This window comes from Notolabrus celidotus, chromosome 22, assembly GCF_009762535.1.
Source record: "Notolabrus celidotus isolate fNotCel1 chromosome 22, fNotCel1.pri, whole genome shotgun sequence".
Classification (NCBI taxonomy): Eukaryota; Metazoa; Chordata; class Actinopteri; order Labriformes; family Labridae; genus Notolabrus; species Notolabrus celidotus.
Window position 1 is genome coordinate 8537806 of NC_048293.1, and position 19199 is coordinate 8557004.

The window sequence follows — 19199 nt, forward strand, 5'->3', positions numbered from 1 at the left end:
TTAAAAACATTAATGAAACAGAAAGGAATGGTAAAGCTATGGCTTAACATTTTTTATTCAATAAATAAACATCAGATAAAACCTCAGAAAATATAACAGTCCAACCTGTTCAATGTGCATAAAATACAATAAGCCCACCTGTACATCATCAGATCCCTGAGTTTGACAAGAAAATATTTAAAGATTTACAGCATTGTTTCCAAACTATGCTACATATGCAACACATTTTTTGTCCAGCATTAAATGGCATCTCACATCACTCATGGCTTTGGTTCTCTTATTAACCTTAAATGAAGAGGTGGCTCATTTCATTGTAGTGACAGCATATATAGAAAAAAGTCTTATAAGCCTGAAGATAAAACACCATTATATTGAGTATTTTAAAATAATATAATGCACAAACTGAATAAACAAGAGCACACTTAATCTCCATGTATTGCTAAGTCTTCCAGATATAAGCCTGAGTACAGCCTTTATCATTGTAACATTAACGAAGTATGGGTTTATATTTACTTCAGAAAAACAGTATCACTAGCATGGCTCTGTACTTGGCATAACAGAGAGGAAACTAACTGAATGATCACTCAGATTTGTGGTTCCAATAAGAGATATCTTTCCAAGGTATTGTGTTTGTTGAGCACTCCGTAGAGCCTAACTTCATAAAGGTGCTAACATATGACCACATGAACCCATATAATAACTCAAATCAGAAAGTCCTCAAGCCCAGTTACTCTGCAGTCAAACAGGAAAATCAACAATCTTCCGAATTGAAACCAGGTTTCTCCTGTTCAACTTCGTAAGTACTGCCCTTACCTATAATGTACATGGCTCTTATAATCCCACTGATTAAAAAAGAAAATATGGCTGTAGGGTTGACAAGCTCTTCACAGTTCATGACCAGTAACTCAATCGTCCTCAGGGAACTTGAATTTAGCATAGACGATGAGCATGACAATGGACATGAGGATACACAATGAACCAATCACGAGGTACGCAATGCCAAGGAACTCATTCTTTCCCCCCATCCAGGACACGTTGCTGAACACCACCTTCTTTCTTCCATCAAAGCTCAGGACAGGATAGTCTGAGAGACAGAATGTCAAGGATACACAGCAAAAATGGAAACAAACACATAATAAAAGTAGACAGAACTTTCACTGAAGTACTCAAAATGTAAAACTGCATTAACATACTTCTTTAAACAAAAAGGATATTTGTGATTTTGGAAAAAAAAAAATCTTTTCAGGCGCTATATTTAGGTTCTAAATACAATTATGAATTAGATAGACTTAAAACTAAGCTGATTGGCACAATCCATATGAATGACTCAGCAGCTCAGATTCAGATCAATCGGTTTTAAACTACTTGATAATGTAGCACAGAGAATTACAAACTTTATTTCCACTGCAATGGTTTCGACAACTGGGCTGTCTGCATAATAGATTAGAAAGTTGTTCAGAAACAAACAACATGCACAAAATACCTGAAACAGTAGAAATCCTAACAAACATGAATAATCACATGTTGACTCATTGAAAATGGGGAGAACTGTGGTCTCCTATTTTGAGGAAGTGTGTTTGAGGTAGTTACAAAGGCCCTGAAAAACTTCAAGAACATGTCATGTTATCCTGTGGATAACTATTTGCCTAGCTTATTTACTTAAACCAGAAATTTGCCTGTTTTATTCTCCATCTCAAGGAACTCCTGAGTCACTGTTCCCTTGTCAAAACAGAACCACACCCAGCCGGTTAAACAAGCTAGACTGAGCCGCTGTTGTTGTAACATGACGCAAAACATGAATACAATTCAATGGCTGACCCCTGTACGCAGAGCTGAAGCTTTATGTGTGAATTTATGCATGAAAAACTCCTGCAAGCAGTGAAATATTCTTGTTCAAAGTATACCTCCCAATGATCAGGCTCATTATCAAGACTTCCTGTGTATACTGCTGCCAAACACTACATATGGCATGTGAAACACCTCATTAAATACCTGTTACGATCTACATGCTATCGCAAAACATACAGAAAACAGAATAATGTATAGAACTATGAATAAATGTAATTTAATAGTAGGTATGCATCTTGGCTTTGACTCAATTATACCAGTCAAGAAACACATGACCAATGAGAAACTGCCCATACCTCCTAATCACCTTCCTGTAAATCACCACAGACATATGTAAAAGGATACTGTAGGCAATTTCAAGGGAGTAGTTTCCAGCTGGCAGACCCTCTTGATAATCGCCCCCTGCGATTCTTCGATACAGCTTCCTGAAATCTGGCAGAGCAGCGCTCCTCATCCAAACCAGGAAATCTTGATTGATGAAGCCGTTGTTAGCAGGGTCTGTGGTGTCCAACTCGTAAGCAGGCCTAGGCCAAGACGGGGGTTTCACGGTACCTGAAAGTCAAACTTTGAGGATAAGTTTTCAAACTTCTTAACTGAGTGACCCCCCGTAGTCCTGTATTTGTTTACTGCAGACTCTGAAACCCTCACCACAAAAGGTTACTATAAATTCAGCAAAAGATGCTACCGTTAAATGCATTCCTCAGAGGTGAGATGGAGGGGTTCCTGTACTTGACGTTGTAATCTGACCACCAAGCAATCCCTTTCCCATCGAATGGCACCAGCTTCTTTACACCCTTGACAATCTGATACAGCTTGAATGTATCTTTAAAAAAATACACAAAAAAATCAATATCAATATAATTTTAGCACAGAAAAAATTAATAAATTGTGATGCCCATTTTAAACGTCTTTGCATACCATTGAACATGCTGTTTGGTGCTGCTCCACATGGAACGATTGGTTTGTTGTTGCTGTCGTAGTCGTAGGGAGAACAGGTGTCACTGGGAGCCTGCAAGAAAGACAAAAAAAAGGACATACATTGTCTGAATAAATGATGTAAATATTTGGAATATATTGAAAAACCTTTTTATTATGACTGAGTAAATATGGATTTAGTTTTTCCCAAGCTGTCACTGTGTTTTTAATCTCAAACGTTTCTTGTGTTTTGACTCACCTTAAAGTAATCCAGGTCTCCGGTCAGCTGGTTATCATCTTTGGATACACCATATTTCCTCTGGTTCTGGTAGTAGTTTGTCAAGCCATAATAAAAGAACACAGGTCCCTGCGGGGAAAAATATAGAAATATATCCAATGGTCAGAGGCAGGAGTTCAACCTAGCAGAAAATGTTGTTTCTGTGTGAATGTGAAAAAATTCAATGCAACCTTAAATAGACTGTCGATTTCGAAGGGCTGGTCACATTTACAGTCCGTGACATCTTCGTCCGTGCAACGGAAGCAGCGTGAGCTGTCTTCGACGCCAGTGTAGTCAAACTGTGTTGGAAAAAAAGCAAAGGTTATTATCAATTATTGATGGCTACAACAACTCCACTGAGGGTTACTGACACCTTACCTTTACAAATTAAGAGGAGGATATCACTAACAAGGAGTCTATGAGTGGATAGAAGAGGGATTCATTTCAACAGCATGCTGGTTTCTTTCAGCACAAAGATTGTCTACATATATGTGTGAGGTTTTTAGACGCCCCCCCTGTATTTTCAACGATTTTGTTTCCCTTTTTTCTTATACAGGTGACACTTGATCCCCAGAATGACCTAACTTTTTAGTGTGTCCAGTGGTCACGGTCATACCTCCAACACCTGGATGCTCTGAGAAGTGACAAAGAGAGCCACGCCGATGCCAATAAATGCCAGCCCAATGAGGACAAATCCTGGGATGATGATACCAGCAGAAAGCATCGGCTGCCATGCTGGAAGCCTCTGCTGTGTGTAGGCAGTGTTGTCAGGCCGGTTGGCTAACTCCTTCTCTTCCTTCACCATTTTCTTGGTTCTGTTGAACACATTGTTGACCAGCTAATCAGTTTGCAATTGTTTTCAGCTTGTCCTTTACATTTCCCCCAGGTTTACTCTGTAGTAACCATTGCAAACGAATACAAAGTATTGCTATCTTTATGAAGGATCCTTTATTTCCCTAGCTCTGATTCAATTCCCACTGTATTGATTTTAACATCTCTATCATTCTGAGTGAATCAGAGTCAGGACGTTGTTTCAGCTTTAAGACTTAATAAACCCCACATTGTACTATATCCTGACCCAAAGCCCATTTTTCATACCAGAAATCATCTTCAAACTGTACTGCCTGCAGCAGTTACCCAACACCAAAGTGATTGATTTTAAGCTAATTTAAGTAAAAAAGGAAACCCCTAACGGAGGCAAAAACACTCATATATGAATGAAGTCTGAGTTTAAAGCGTTACTTACACACAGCCGCCTCAAAATGGAGAAACAAAGGAGTCAACCGAACATCGGTATGCTTCCTTGAGTTAGGTGTGACGGCGAGGCTCACCTTTACCTGTCCCCCACCCCCTCGTAGGCTGACGTCACTTTGATAGAAGGGTAAGGGCTAATTGTGTCGTTCCTTCGCAGTATATGAACGGGTGATAAAAAAGAGACTACATGCCAAATTCTGTCAAATTTGAATTCTCGGTAAATCACGGACATGTGCTTCAATAGCACCGTGAAAACCAACATTTAAAACTATAACAGTAAATACATGCTGCAGGACAATAAGTCCCAGAATTTTATACAGTCTACGGTCTGTATAAAATAACCCAACCTCCTTTTGGAGTGACAGTTAATTTGACCAATCGTTTCACTGAGCAGAATTGGGTAACACATTCAATCCACCAATCACAAAGAAGCTCATTGAAAGGAGACCTGCAACTGTGCCGTCTTTGTGTTGACATCTTCGGAGGTTTAAGAGGTAACATTAATATTTTCGATATTATATACCTGTTAATGTTTGATTAAACAGTGCTGTCTGTAAGGGGAATTGTTCCCATAATTCGACACACAACTGGTTAATTAAGATCTAATGCCATGTGAAGCTGGCGCTGTCTTTTCACTCGCACCTGCTACTGTGTCACTGCTGCTGATAGCTAGTTCTCATTGTTAGCGTAGTTAGCTAACATAGCATGGTTTCTCTCTCTTTTTTTCAGGGAAATGCATTGAAAAGCAATTCAAATCCCTGTCTTCAGTGTAACATATGTTGCAGCTATGTCACTGAGACATTATATTTCTTCACATGTGCTTTGGGTGGGCCACAGTTATCGCGAGCTAACGCAAGCTAACGGTTATAGCCCAAGCAGTTAACATGCTAGCTAACGTTGGTCCATTTGGTCAGAATCAAGGGACGAGAGCAACACGAAGCTTTCAGACTTAACGCTGTTTTTCTCAAAATATTGAATCAAACACCATCTTTTTTTACTGATTAATATGAACCATTTAAGAGTGTATCGAGTGGGAGTCCTCTCGGCTTGCTTTGTAACGTGCAAGCCTTTTAAACAAGGGAGCTAACGGTACATCGAAATACAACGATATCGATGATCTTTGTTATTCAGAATTCGCATTTGTATTTAAATGTAATGTTTGTGAATGTAATATGAAAGGCCAACTCAGTTGCTTTTCCCGTAACCTTATTTCTGGTTCTTTCTTCATCTCTTAGTGTTTGAATGGATATTACCAGGTGCACGGAGAAATGGGTAAAACAAGACAAGCTTACTGTAACCATGGAGCTCTCATTTCACAAATCATGACATTCATGCACAGTTAACGTTTTACTGAAATCATCCAGTTATACAAATTAAACATTTTAGGGTGAAGCATCTTCCGAATCTCAAGATCATATGGTGGTTGTTAGCCTTTTGTAGCAGGTGCATTCACCGACCCCACAAGCAAAGTGAGCAGTCTCTTGAGCAGGACAGGAATTTGCAAATCACCAGTCGGCTCGATATTTTTTATGCTTAATATTAATCTGTGTAAGTTATTTTTCATCCAGAGTTCTGTGAAATTCTTGTTTGCAAATCCCTTAAAGTGGACACCGCTTTTATTTGTAATTTTTTTGTGTGTGTGTGTCTGTTTGCTTTCAGTGCACACAACCCACACTTCATCGTTTTCATCTTTCTTATAGGAATATTTTGTATTTTTTTGCATTGATTACATTGTTTTGAACATTAAGTATCAGTCATTTCACTTAGAAAACTGGCCTATCTCAGGCTTTCACGCTTAAATTTGATCCGCTTTCTGTCCCCCCTTCGTTCAGGAGAGGCCTCCAACATCCTCCATGATGCTGTCGAGCAAGAAGTCCGATGCTGGCTCCTCTTCCTCCTCCTCCTCATCTTCTGCAGGAGCAACAGGAGGTGATAGGGCCCCAGTTGCTGATGCCCAGACTGGTCCCTCAGCACCAGCTCCTGGCCCTATGGATGTGAAGAAAAAGGAGAGGTCATCCCCTAGTGGGGAGCCTGGTGGGGCTCCTTTGCCCCACCAAGGAGGCCCTGGGGGGGCAGACCAAGACTCTGCTGAAGTTCGCAGAACAAGTCGCCGCAAGCGAGCAAAAGTAAATATTTAAGGGTGCTCAGGGAGGAAAAGGAGGAAAAGGAGTTGTCCTAGCTGCGATTTTCAGAAGTGTGTCGTCCTCCCAGACATGTTGTGAACTGTTGTGGGAACACAACAGCCAGTCATCGTGGGTTACGCTGGTTTTAATGTTGCTTTTATTGTGCCTACCGTTGCAGGTGGAGTACCGCGAGATGGACGAAAGTCTCGCCAATCTATCGGAGGATGAATACTACTCGGAGGAGGAGAGGAACGCCAAGGCGGAGAAAGAGAGGAAGCAGGTGATTCCTCCTCCTCCTCCACCAGTGGAGGAGGAGAATGACAGTGAGCCAGAGGAACCATCTGGTGAGTCTAAAAGTCAGTTCATCAAAGCAATGAAAGGGAACTTTTTTTGCCCTTTTCTCTTACATTTTAGCCTCTGTGTGACTTCAGTTCAGAGCACCTGTGCAGTATTGAATATGTGTCAATTTTAGGTGTAGAGGGAGCTGCTTTTCAGAGCCGCCTTCCTCATGACCGCATGACATCCCAGGAGGCTGCTTGCTTTCCTGACATCATTAGTGGACCCCAGCAGACTCAGAAGGTTTTCCTTTACATCCGCAACCGTACAGTAAGTGCCTTTTTAAACACGTTACTATTTTCTTCCTAAATTTAAAACGGTTGTGTGATTTTTTACTTTGTTTATGTTTCACTAAATGTTGATTTATATTAACCTTACTCAGCTCCAACTGTGGCTGGACAACCCTAAGATCCAGCTGACATTTGAAGCCACAGCACAGCAGCTTGAAGCTCCATACAACAGTAAGATAACATTTCTTCTTCTAGTTTTCTACAGTTTGATATTTTCCACAGCTGCACTGTTGAGAGATTTTACATGTCTGTGTTATCTCTCCAGGTGATGCTGTGCTGGTCCACAGGATACACAGTTACTTAGAAAGGCACGGCCTCATTAACTTTGGTATTTACAAGAGGGTCAAGCCTTTGCCAAGTGAGTTCACACAACTTAAATATTGATACAATATAAATGCATGATAAAAGACACCTTTGATCTGACTGTCAGTGTAACTATGATCAACTTTTTTTCCAATACAGCAAAGAAGACTGGTAAGGTTATAGTGATTGGTGGAGGTGTGTCTGGTCTAGCTGCAGCCAGGCAGCTGCAGAGCTTCGGGATGGATGTTACTGTATTGGAGGCAAGGGTAAGCCACCAAAGCATATTTGTATTTTCACAATTTCTCAATCAGCTGTCAAGAGAAACATGTGAGATACTGTGTTTGACAATGAATCACAATGTGACATTGGTGCCATCCTGCTCCTGCACTTCATGCAATTTGGTTAACAAATGTTCTCTAGGGTTTTTGTTAGTAACTAATCAAGGCCCAAAACCTTCCCTGATTTGTTGTTTTTATAAGTGCAACATGTTTGCCATGCAAATGAATAATGCGTAGATTTAATTTCTTCATGCAGGATCGAGTTGGAGGCAGGGTGGCCACATTCAGGAAGGGCAACTACGTTGCTGATCTGGGAGCCATGGTGGTGACGGGGCTAGGTACAGATTTTCTGTGGAAACTTGTCAGCTATAACACTTGATCTTTACCTCCTAATTATCTGGAGTGTGTAATCATGCTCTTGCAGAATGAAATTTGTTACAATAAAATGTGTGTCATCTAGTACTTAATTATGCATGATGTAAGTCTAAACCTAGTTAGGTTATTGTTTTGTTGAAAGTGGAGCAGTTACAAAGATCTACCTGTGGAGGGTGTTGTTGTCTATGTTGTTTTGTAACCTGTGTGTGTGTGTGTGTGTGTGTGTGTGTGTTTTTTTTTCAGGAGGGAATCCCATGGCAGTGATCAGTAAGCAGGTTAACATGGAGCTTGCCAAAATCAAACAGAAGTGTCCGCTGTATGAAGCCAATGGCCAAGCTGTGAGTACAATTAAACATTTTTCATCTGTAAACTAAGTTTTTCTTTGTCATTGTCTTGCAGTCCCCAAACTCTGGAGAGTTGTCTCACATTAACAAGTAGACTCTTTAGTAATCTTTTGAGTGATTCATATTAAATGGTTCTATTTTTTGTTGGTTGGAATAATCCTTGCTTTCCTCATCAAGCTTTTTTACTACACAGCTTCATTGATGGCAGGAGGCTAATGCACGCTTGACTCATACTGACTTATTTTAGCCATGGTTAGATCAAGCTCACAAACAAACACATAACCTCAACAGAAACCATCCATCACAGCAGTGTAGCTGCAGCTGCATTAGATATGTGTCCAAATTACATTTTAGAAAACCAAGACCTTGTGTTGTTTACTTCCTTTAATAGTAGATGTTTATGGATGCACAACAGTTCTGTCTTGGCACAGAAGTGCTCCGAGTCCGGGTTTATAGCTGTTCTTAAAGTCTGTTGTTGTCCTGAAGCAGTAATCTGGCTTTCCATGAGCCACAAAAACACAATGATCGGTGGATTCATTTAACTGCTTACCCTTGCGTGTCATCAACAACAGCTCCGGTTCCTTCTGAGAACAGACCGTAACAGAAAGCAGATATAACCCTAATTTAATTAAAATTTTAAATAAACAGTGTTTTTTTTTGCTCCATCAAGTGGCAGCAACAGTAGTAGGATGTTTAGGTTCATGTTCAGGGCACCTCCACGGAATTAGAGACTCTGCAGCAGGGCCCTGAAAGCATCCACATCATGTGTTAATGGTTTCCTCTGCTGCAGGAAAAGACAAATTAGGTGTAATATGTTTCACTTTTGTGCAAACCTGCATGAGGTTGAAGTTGTGATTACTTAATTTGTTCTCTCTCTCCCCTCCTGTCTTCTCAACGCCTTCCATTTTCTGTTTCTGGTGAACCTCTGAAGGGTGAACGGTGCACAAGTGTAAGTATCATTTATCCCTCTTCTGTATTAGTCTGTCAGTGGCTTTATAAAGTTTGTCTATGATTTAATAACAATAAAAAATACAAGAGTTTCAGTTAAATGTGACTGATGGTCCATTGTCCTTGTTGTGTACTTGTGTGTGTCCAGGTGCCAAAAGAAAAGGACGAGATGGTGGAGCAAGAGTTCAACAGACTGCTGGAGGCCACCTCCTACCTCAGCCACCAGCTGGACTTCAACTTCCTCAACAATAAACCTGTTTCTCTGGGACAGGCCCTTGAGGTGGTCATACAGTGAGTATGGTGCACACTATCTGCTTTCAATCGCAGGAACACATTTATTCTGATGTATACGCATGAGAAGTAACCCTCTAATCCTAACCTTGTGTCGGTGTGCGTGCAGGCTGCAGGAGAAGCATGTTAAAGATGAGCAGATAGAACACTGGAAGAAGATTGTGAAGACTCAAGAAGATCTCAGGGACCTTCTCAACAAGGTGGGCAAAATATTTGCAGTATGCATCATCCAAAATTGCAGATTCAAGAGTTGCCACATCACTACAGTTGAGCTCACTGACATGCAAATTGTACTGGCAACAGTGTCTAAAAATGCTAACTAAACTAATACTTTGGAGAAACCTATTGAAGGGGCAAAATGTTCCTTATTTTTGGTGTTAGTAGAAGGAAATTGAGGCAGGGAGCAAAGACACAAATGAGCTACTGATCCCTGATTGGTTTAAAGGGCCAATCAGAAGCTTTCGTTTCAGTCTTTTACACCACACTAATCAATGTTCTTCCTTCTCTGACAATAATCTACGAGCTCCCTCTCTTTTCATTCATTCTCTGTAGATGGTGACCACTAAGGAACGGGTTAAGGAGCTCCACCAGCAGTACAAAGAGGCCAGTGAAGTCAAACCACCCAGAGACATTACGGCCGAGTTCCTGGTGAAGAGCAAGCACCGTGATCTCACCTCACTCTGCAAAGTGAGCAGTTTTCTCAATGTTTTAAAAAAGACAAATATCATCAAAAGGTTGAAAACTGACCGAAAAGATCAAAAGAAGAGCACTCTCACATCTCCAAGCTGCAGGAGGTCATCAGTACTGGTTGTTGCGCTGAACAGATTGCACCGTGACCTTTTTATGACTTTCTTGAATATTTGCACACACAAAAAAAAGCTTGCAGGACTTTAAGTCTGTTCAGATCGGTTCAGTATAAATGCTAAAAAGTTCCAACTGTGTTTGGGGTTTTGCGGCTGTAGACTAGTGTCTGATTTCAGTTGCTGTAGCTCCAACTCCTTTGATGCAAAATTAGATTTCCTGACCTGATCAGTCATTGAACCCACAGGTCAGAAGGCTGGGACCACCAGAAGTGCAAGACAGACACTGTATTTTGTTCTGCAGATCAAGATGAAATAACCTGAGATGTAAATGTTCATAGTTAAAGACTACTAGGTCAGGTTTGATGCCTCACAGAGCTTACTGCTTGTAATCCAAGTAAACCAGACAGGCTGTGTTTAAGTGGTTTAATGCCTCCGTGGGATGTATTATTAGAGTGAATGCTCTGTTTTATTTTGGGTGCAGATAAATCACCTCCACTGCTGCGGCGTGTGTATTTTAGAAGGAGGCTTCAGTTGGTTTAAACACAGCTGGTGTCTGAACTGGATTTGTCTGCTACCCATCCGCTTACTTGGAAACCACTTCAAGGCCCTGAATCACGGTCTGATTGTCTTTATGTCTGCGGATGTTCACACACACTTTCAACAAGGCAGACTGAGCATCTAAAGAGCTTGTGTGTTTGTGTGTGTGTGTGTGTGTGTGTGTGTGTGTGTGTGTGTGTGTGTGTGTGTGTGTGTGTGTGTGTGTGTGTGTGTGTGTGTGTGTGTGTGTGTGTGTGTGTGTGTGTGTGTGTGTGTGTGTGTGTGTGTGTGTGTGTGTGTGTGTGTGTGTGTGTGTGTGTGCTCATGGCATGCATGACTACACCATGTAACAGGATTTTAAGGCCAGTAAAGGGATGGAAAGAAAAATTGCTGGGATGTTTCCTCGCACTCTTTCTCTTTTTTTAGGGTTTTCCCACATCAGATGGCGAGCTTGAAGGCATCATTAGGATGTAGAATTTTGACTCAGTGAAGCTGTGTGTCCTGAGGTTGTACACAGTAGGTGGTATTACCAGACTCTGTGCTGCTGTCGTTGTTGGTTCTATTGCGGTGAAGTGATGAACAGGTTGAGTCAGCCCTTTCTGTCAAGACGGCTTGTCCTTTCCACATGACCTGCTGAAACCCTCTGGGTGTGTACCTTAAACACACGCACACACACAGTGGCATACATATGCATACAGCAGAAGCTCAAATTGAAACTTGTTGATGTAGCAGAAAGACATCAACAGCTCAAAGTCTGACACTCATTCAGATTGGTGTGCAGTATTATGCGGTTATTAAAACACAGAGGACTCTCCTAACATTAGTTTCAGTGATAGTATTTAATATTAGATGCTAATGTTTGTAGTGATACAGTAAAATGAAGGTGTGTAATAATCTCTCTACTGTCTGATCGTCTCTGTGCAGGAGTATGACGAGCTGGTGGAGATGCAGGTCAAGCTGGAGGAGAAGCTGCAGGAGCTGGAGGCCAATCCACCCAGGTAACAACTAGACCAGTGTTAATTTTGGCGGCTATTTTAGATTTAGTCTTAGTTTTAGTATTTAGACGAAAATGCCTGTTAGTTTTAGTCACATTTTAGTCTTTTCAGCCCTTTATAGTTTAGTCTGCGGAAACTCAAAACATTTTAGTCTTTGTTTTTTGCCGAAACATTTTCACTCTTTTGGTATAACCCTGATACCGATATCTGATCGACTACATTTAATTATCTAGTGTTACAATAGTCAACATTTCACTCTTGTAACACTTTTGCTTGTGTAATATCTTAAGTTAAATAATTCAGCCTGTCCTGTACCTGCAGTCAGTGATAGGCGCACTGGACAGACATGTGATGACTAGGAGTTGATCAAAACTTAGTAAATGTGTTTGATGTATCACCAAGCTGGATTAAATCAAACTCTAGACGGGAGCTTTTTACGGTTATAGCGGCAAAAATGGCAAACATCAAATATTAAACGGGGGGTCGTGAGATGTCTTCCAGAATGTTTTTTTAAGTTATCTAAAAATAGTACATTTTACCCATTATAGTAAAAAAAAAATAGTAGCTAAACTTGAAATAAAACCTTGAAAATAGAAAATGTAATGAGTTTTCTGCCTTTTTCTTTTTGCCAGATGACTCCTAAGTTTAGGATTAGTGAGCAGTTAGTTATCAAAAGCATCAGTAGCAGCAGGTTAATTCATAACAGCCCAGGAAACACACCCACATGCTCATCTCGGTAGGCATGCTCGTCTCGGTAGAGACAGTCGGGGTTGCGAGTCTTTGGCACCTATATTTTGGGGGTCGCGGGCTGAAAAGTTTGGGAACCCCTGCTTTAGAGCAAGACACAAACATCCCATAATGTGTGGAATAGTTACGTGCAACCAGTGATTTAATTCATAAGCCATGGCCAACAAATATAAAAGAGGAAGCAGGTTGTTTTTCTGTTTGAGTCAGTACAAACGCCTGTGATGTCAGCACAGAGCTCTCTTTATTGTTTTGATCAGGAGCTGTCAAGGCAAAGTCTCACCTCAGCTTACCTGAGTGTATCCTGTGGCAGTGTTCCTTTTTTTTACCTTTTGATTTTACGGGTTCACATGAATACATTTGCACCGGCACATCTAAAGTCTCTCCAGTCTTTGCATGAGTAAACCTGTCCCTCCTCTGTTTAAATGTCTGTCGGTTAACATCACCGTCTCTGCTTCCTCCCTTTCTTTCCCACAGCGATGTTTACTTGTCATCCAGGGATCGGCAGATCCTCGACTGGCACTTTGCCAACTTGGAGTTTGCCAATGCTACACCTCTCTCCACCCTTTCTCTCAAGCATTGGGATCAGGTATATACATGTACCCGTCTAAATTGTATAGTCCCAACAGTAATCTTTAATTCCAAAGACCCCGAGGCATCTCACATTCCCATGTACTACATCTGTCTCAGGGAGCTCACTGTGCTGCTGGAATGACTGTTGTGAATTTTTCCACAGGACGATGACTTTGAGTTCACCGGGAGCCACCTCACAGTGAGGAACGGTTACTCTTGTGTTCCTGTGGCCCTGGCAGAAGGCTTGGACATCAAACTGAACACAGCAGTGCGACAGGTTCGATACACAGCTTCAGGTACGTGCAGAGAACTCAGTGTGAAGTCAAAAGATTTCATAATTGCAGTTTTACAACAACAACTTTACAGATGCATGTACAATTAATTTTTTTCAGGTTGTGAGGTGATTGCCGTTAACACTCGCTCCACGACTCAGACCTTCATATACAAGTGTGATGCTGTGCTGTGCACCCTACCTCTTGGCGTGTTGAAGCAGCAGCCCCCTGCAGTGCAGTTTGTCCCACCGCTGCCCGAGTGGAAGACATCTGCAATACAGAGGATGGGCTTCGGCAACCTTAACAAGGTTATACATTGAAATACACATACACTGCTTCCTTCCTTCAATCATGTTGTCTTAAACCGTTTCTCCAAACTACAGCAGTTCATAAAGGTTTCCCTGATTCTAGTTGTAGAACCTTTGCATGTTTTGAAACAGACAAGATGGCTTGAGTAGTCTGACTTCAAGAGGGTAGGGATTCTAATTCTGAACAGCAGATCAGAGCAGATTCCCCCTTTTGAAACGAGCCGCCATGTTCAAATCAGACTCCAGGTCAGCTCTTAAATCATGCATTGTATTTTCAGCAGGACTGAGAATTCAGCTCTTTGGGGATCCTTCCTGCTGCAGTGTCCTTATGCTGAAAATGTGACCTTGAGTTATCAAGAGCTGAACAAATAGAATTCAGTATTCCCTTCAGGTTCATATAATTTCGACATCAGCAGCATCCAGTGTGAACACATCACCTCCCTCAGATTTTTGATGTATTGAAATTGTGACATGAGCGATGGGTCTGCAGAGAACAGAAGGGGAGAGGCTGTCCTGGCCTGTTTGTGTGCAGATGAATGATGCTCATTGCTAGTGTGTTTGTAATCCGATCAGAAAGCTCATCCTGCGTCACTCCCGACCCGACAGTTCTTGCATCCTCCCTGTTTTGCTGGGGATCATCTGCAGCAGAGTACTTTATCTTGTAATTCTGCTGCAGCACAGAGTAGAGTACTGCATTATTATGCAATCTGAGCTGCTACTACCTCTGTGCAACCAGCAGAGGGTGCTGTACCTTTCACACAGTCATAACAGTGAGGGGATGGATGGCAGTAATTGTGCTGAAGCTCAACTTCACAGACAGCTGAGCTCTTCATAAAGATAAGCACTGTCATTGTTTGATCGTGTGTTCCTCTCTGTCTGCAGGTGGTGTTGTGTTTCGACCGTGTGTTCTGGGATCCTAGTGTCAACCTGTTTGGTCATGTTGGCTCCACCACAGCGAGTAGGGGTGAACTCTTCCTTTTCTGGAACCTCTACAAAGGTGAAAAGAAATCTCTTTTCGTTTCATGCTGTTGTTGTGGAAAATGAAGTGCAGAATAATGTGATTTTTTTTTCACCCCTTTTTTTTTTTGCTTCTCTTGAAACCCTACAAAGTGTCTGTGTTACAAATTATGACTCTGGTCTTTTCAGCCCCGATTTTACTCGCTCTGATGGCCGGGGAGGCGGCTGGCATCATGGAGAACATCAGCGATGATGTGATTGTCGGACGCTGCCTGGCCATTCTTAAAGGCATTTTTGGAAGCAGTGCTGTGCCACAGGTACGCAACTCTCACATCTGTGTATTTTCCATACATCAGTGTTAAATATAACAGTTGTGTTTATCAATCAATCAAATAATCAATCTTTATTTATATTGCGCCAAATCATAACAAACGTTATCTCAAGATGCTTTTTCAAACAGCAAGTCTAGACCCTTCTCTGTGTTAAATTATTAACAAAGACACAACATCAAGACAGGATAAGACTCGGTCTTACCTCATCTTAATCCACAATGAGCATTGCACCTCGCAGTATTTAGCAAGTTACAGCGGCAAGGAAAAACTTCCTTTTAACAGGTAGAAACCTCGAGCAGAACCAGACTCATGTTAGACAGCCATCTGCCTCAACCAGGTTGGGTTTGAAAGAGGGATAGAGGAGAATAAGAGAGAGAGCGATGATAGTGATGAGACTAATAGTAATAGTACTTTACACTAACCATTGATTACTTCTCAATAGGGATGTAAATTTGAAGTATTTTCCATGATTGATCTTTCTAAATGTTAACGATCAATTATCTATTAATCATTAAAAAAAAACGTAAACGTTTTCTATGTCAAAAAAGTTTGACAAAAGTTTTCTAGCCAAATGTGTTTTTTTTCCTGAATCAAATTTTCCTTTACAACACAATGTATACAACTGACAGTATTGAATAGCTATGTATCATATTGAGGTGTTCAAGACGTTAAAAACACTGAATATCAACATGTGGAGCAGGCTCATAATCTCAGCGGACACACAGTAATGTATCTGTTCAGTTCCCTTGTTAAAGTCTGAGCCTTCACTTTTATATTTCAGACTCAGTGTCCAGTTTTCTGTCTACTCGTTCTTATTGAGAAAAATGAGCATTTGTATGTGGTCATGTTTCAGACGTGAGTGCAGCCGAGTCATAATCAGTCTGGCAGTGGAGAAAAAAGCACACATGAAGACCTGTCACTAAGCAGCAGCCCCCAGCTGAGCGTCTCCGCTATGCGCAACACCTTCAGTCAGCTGATTCACATCAAAACATGCTTTAAACTTAGAACACCTCCCTGATAGCTGAACAGAATATAAGACCACATGATGTTTGTTCCAAGTGATAGAAAATCGAAACAAAAAAATGTTTTCGGGTAAGTTCTTGACAATCGTGACATCCCTACTTCTCAACAAACCAAACTCTCCTTAAACATGATGTCCAGTTTTAGCAGGCAGATTTGTCTAAACACATCTTCATTTGTTTGTTGTGTACAGAAAAGTACTTGTGGCTTCTGTTTTTGAAGCTCCATCATTAGTTTTTTTTCTCTGGTTTTTCCACTACTTTATGTGGAATGTCAAATTCGTTCCTGAATTGACCCCCATAACCAGCACGACTTAACACAGCGAGCACATGTGAAAGGCACTCGCAACTCTCTTCAGATCCAAACCACCCGTCACCGTAAATCACTCTCCTCTGGTTTCAAATGGGACAAAATCACATGCGTGGAGGCCAGCATATAGAACCGTTTGCCGTCCAGCTGTTTACAGGTCCCTCAAATGTCACCATGGAATTTCCTAAAAGTTTGTGTTGTTGTTTGTTGTCATGGCAGCCGAAGGAAACTGTGGTCACCCGTTGGCGTGCAGACCCTTGGGCGAGGGGATCCTACTCGTACGTCGCCGCAGGTTCTTCGGGTAACGACTATGACCTGATGGCACAGCCCATCACTCCTGGCCCTGCTATACCCGGAGCCTCTCAGGTAAACAGAGCAACACTTTGAGAGATGTAGTTTGTGTTATTTGTGTTTATATGTGTGTGAGAAAGTGAGGGAGAGAGGGCATGCTAGCCTGACCACAAAATGTAACCAAACCAAAGCAGAGCACTTTATTCTGTACACAGATGTTTTTTTCTTGGCTGTTTTGATGTTGGCACGCTGATTGATGTGAACAAATCATAATTACGCACTGACTGATGAGTTCTGGCCATTTACAGCCTTTTTTTTTTTCTCTGGCAGCATTTCTTGTTCCTTTTTTTTTTTTATTCCATACCCCATCAGAGCAGTCAAACATTCTTGTCCTCTTCCTTTCAGCCCGTCCCTCGTCTTTTCTTCTCCGGGGAGCACACCATCCGAAATTACCCCGCCACAGTCCACGGCGCCCTCCTCAGCGGGCTCCGCGAGGCCGGACGTATCGCTGATCAGTTCCTGGGTGCCATGTACACACTCCCCCGACAGGCCACACCCACAGCCGCCAGCAACCCTCCTCAGGCTCAACCTACCCCTGCAAACGTGTGAAAACAACTCCTGCAAACTCTGGACTGTCAGACCAATCACAGCATTGTTGAGAAGTTTACCCATAAACTATTATTTCAATGTGGGAAATCTTGGAAGTCTCGCATACCGTAGCATTGATGCCTTTACTAAAAACAGTGACATGTGGGGGTTTTGAGTATTCTGGGAAGGTGACTTTCCTCAATTTAGCTCCTTAGACTCTAACTTTTGAATGATAGTCACTGATGTTACGCGGCTTTGCTATGTGAAGAATAAATCCCAGTTTTGTTCCATCATAATGTGACGACTTATCTAAGACTTTATAAAAGTAATCCCCCCACGTGTTAACAGAACACAAACAGCATTTCAGTTGGTACCAGGAGTGATTCGGTGTTTTGTAGTTCGTGTAGTTTGCTTGCAAAACTGATCATCTATTTATGTGCCCGTGTTTAGAGACTTCATCTATACATGATCTAGATTCCACATCAGAAAGACGACGTCTCAACCCACTAACACTGATGTGCTTATCTAAGCTAAAGACATTTCCCTCTGGTGTCTTTCAGAGGCCTTTGTTGTGTTTGTCTTAAGGTTTCAAATCATCGCTATGTACTGTAGCTGTTTGGAATTTTCTTTCTTTCATTTAGGTTGCAGAGTGTAGTAAAAAAAAAAAAAAAGTGTATGTATTAAAAGTAACAAAATACAGCTATGTTGAAAGAATTGTGAATGTTTTTGTTGCAATAGCAGTTTTAAGTATTTTATTATGGTTGTCATGGCATACTTTTTTATATTGAAAGTTTTTGTTATTAAAAGAAGACAGAAATAATGTCTTGAAGTGGTGCGTCTGTTCTTTAACCCTCTTATGTTCATTTCTCTGGAACAGCAATAATGTTCCTGGGTCAATTTGACCCAGGAACATAGGGCTTATATTCAATTATCCAAAAGTGTCAGAACCCCAAAAAATCCCAATACACATTTTTCAAAATCAAAATTTTAACTCCATTACTAACCATTTAAATCAAGATTTAGTCCATTGGTGTTCTTTAATTCTCACAGATCATGGTTCAATGAGGATAACTCACTTGTTTTTGATGAAAAATTAATGTTAAAACTTTTTTAATGTACATTGGAAAGCCCTAAATATAAATACAACAGTTTTACATGACAGATTTTTTTTTAATCTTACAACTCAATTTTTTTTTTTTATGAAGTGATGTTGATAAATTAACACGACACCTCTTCTGTCAAATGCTGCCCAGATTTTGATGCTGCATTTAGTTGGTCTGGAAGGCATATGTTGCCTAATATAGACTTTAATTTTATCCACAACATAATAGGAGGGTTAAAGCTGCTGTGAGGAACTTTTGGTTTGTATCGATTCTGGCGCCCCCTTGTGGACAACATGATACCTCTTATCTCTTATTCTGTACATGCAAAATTTGTATCTTCAGACAATAACCTCATCCTGTTGTGTTTAACATACAAATGTATCACACGGTGTGATTATTTGCTATGAAAATAGACATAACGGGGTGTTTCTAAAGCAAGATGTCAATCATCTGATCTGACACCTACCCCCTCAGAGCGGTGTCAGGCATTAAAAATGACAACAGAGAAGCTGTCAGTGTTGTTGTGGATGGTCTTGTTTACTTTTGAAGGTCATAAAGAGGCATCAGTATCAGTTTCAGTCTGTTTCTCAACCACTTAAAAACTCCTCATAGTGCCTTTAAAGTAAAATGTCTGAAAATTGTGTCCATACCAAATCTGTCAACATAGAACAAAGTATTCCCCGTCCTGCTATCACCTGTAGATGTGTCGATTTTATACATGCTTGTATGAAAGTAACATGACTGCCTGTCCCATGACCCTCCAGTGACCCACCCCTATTGAAAGT

The 19199-nt window shown here is 41.1% G+C and overlaps 2 protein-coding genes across 7 annotated transcripts; one reads left to right on the plus strand and one right to left on the minus strand.

Annotated features, from left to right (window-relative positions):
- Positions 1-31: 31 nt before the first annotated feature.
- tmem30b (transmembrane protein 30B) lies at positions 32-4429 on the minus strand. Its single transcript, XM_034674913.1, has 8 exons — positions 4287-4429; positions 3657-3855; positions 3232-3339; positions 3023-3130; positions 2767-2857; positions 2534-2671; positions 2194-2400; positions 32-1084 (listed from the first exon to the last, which is right to left on the minus strand). The coding sequence occupies exons 2-8, from the start codon at positions 3843-3845 to the stop codon at positions 906-908; spliced, it is 1020 nt and encodes a 339-aa protein (XP_034530804.1). The 5' UTR covers positions 3846-3855; positions 4287-4429; the 3' UTR covers positions 32-905.
- Positions 4430-4548: 119 nt separating this feature from the next.
- Positions 4549-17998, plus strand: kdm1a (lysine (K)-specific demethylase 1a). Of its 6 annotated transcripts, none has more exons than XM_034674908.1 (22): positions 4549-4788; positions 5530-5566; positions 6127-6420; positions 6596-6773; positions 6890-7023; positions 7136-7214; positions 7309-7401; positions 7506-7612; positions 7881-7962; positions 8243-8337; positions 9275-9292; positions 9440-9582; positions 9692-9782; positions 10135-10269; positions 11847-11920; positions 13139-13250; positions 13398-13530; positions 13627-13814; positions 14697-14811; positions 14961-15088; positions 16652-16798; positions 17129-17998. In XM_034674908.1, exons 2-22 carry the CDS (start codon positions 5537-5539, stop codon positions 17330-17332), a joined length of 2580 nt encoding a protein of 859 aa, XP_034530799.1. In that variant the 5' UTR covers positions 4549-4788; positions 5530-5536; the 3' UTR covers positions 17333-17998. The 6 variants fall into 6 exon arrangements, with proteins under 6 accessions (XP_034530799.1, XP_034530798.1, XP_034530802.1 ...); XM_034674907.1 differs by having other exon boundaries at positions 4552-4788; positions 6593-6773; XM_034674910.1 differs by having other exon boundaries at positions 4554-4788; positions 6596-6761.
- The last annotated feature ends 1201 nt before the right edge of the window (positions 17999-19199 follow it).

Bases quoted from the DNA above. Each gene is read 5' to 3' on its own strand.
- tmem30b (XM_034674913.1), bottom strand. From the start codon at position 3,845: ATGGTGAAGGAAGAGAAGGAGTTAGCCAACCGGCCTGACAACACTGCC. The intron at 2,672-2,766 runs GTATGCAAAGAC...ATTTTTTTAAAG, and splicing joins ACCAAACAGCATGTTCAATG to ATACATTCAAGCTGTATCAG. The intron at 1,085-2,193 runs GTATCCTTTTAC...TCTGTCTCTCAG, and splicing joins CTCCCTTGAAATTGCCTACA to ACTATCCTGTCCTGAGCTTT.
- kdm1a (XM_034674907.1), top strand. From the start codon at position 5,537: ATGGATATTACCAGGTGCACGGAGAAATGG. The intron at 9,783-10,134 runs GTGGGCAAAATA...CATTCTCTGTAG, and splicing joins TCAGGGACCTTCTCAACAAG to ATGGTGACCACTAAGGAACG. The intron at 13,531-13,626 runs GTACGTGCAGAG...AATTTTTTTCAG, and splicing joins GGTTCGATACACAGCTTCAG to GTTGTGAGGTGATTGCCGTT.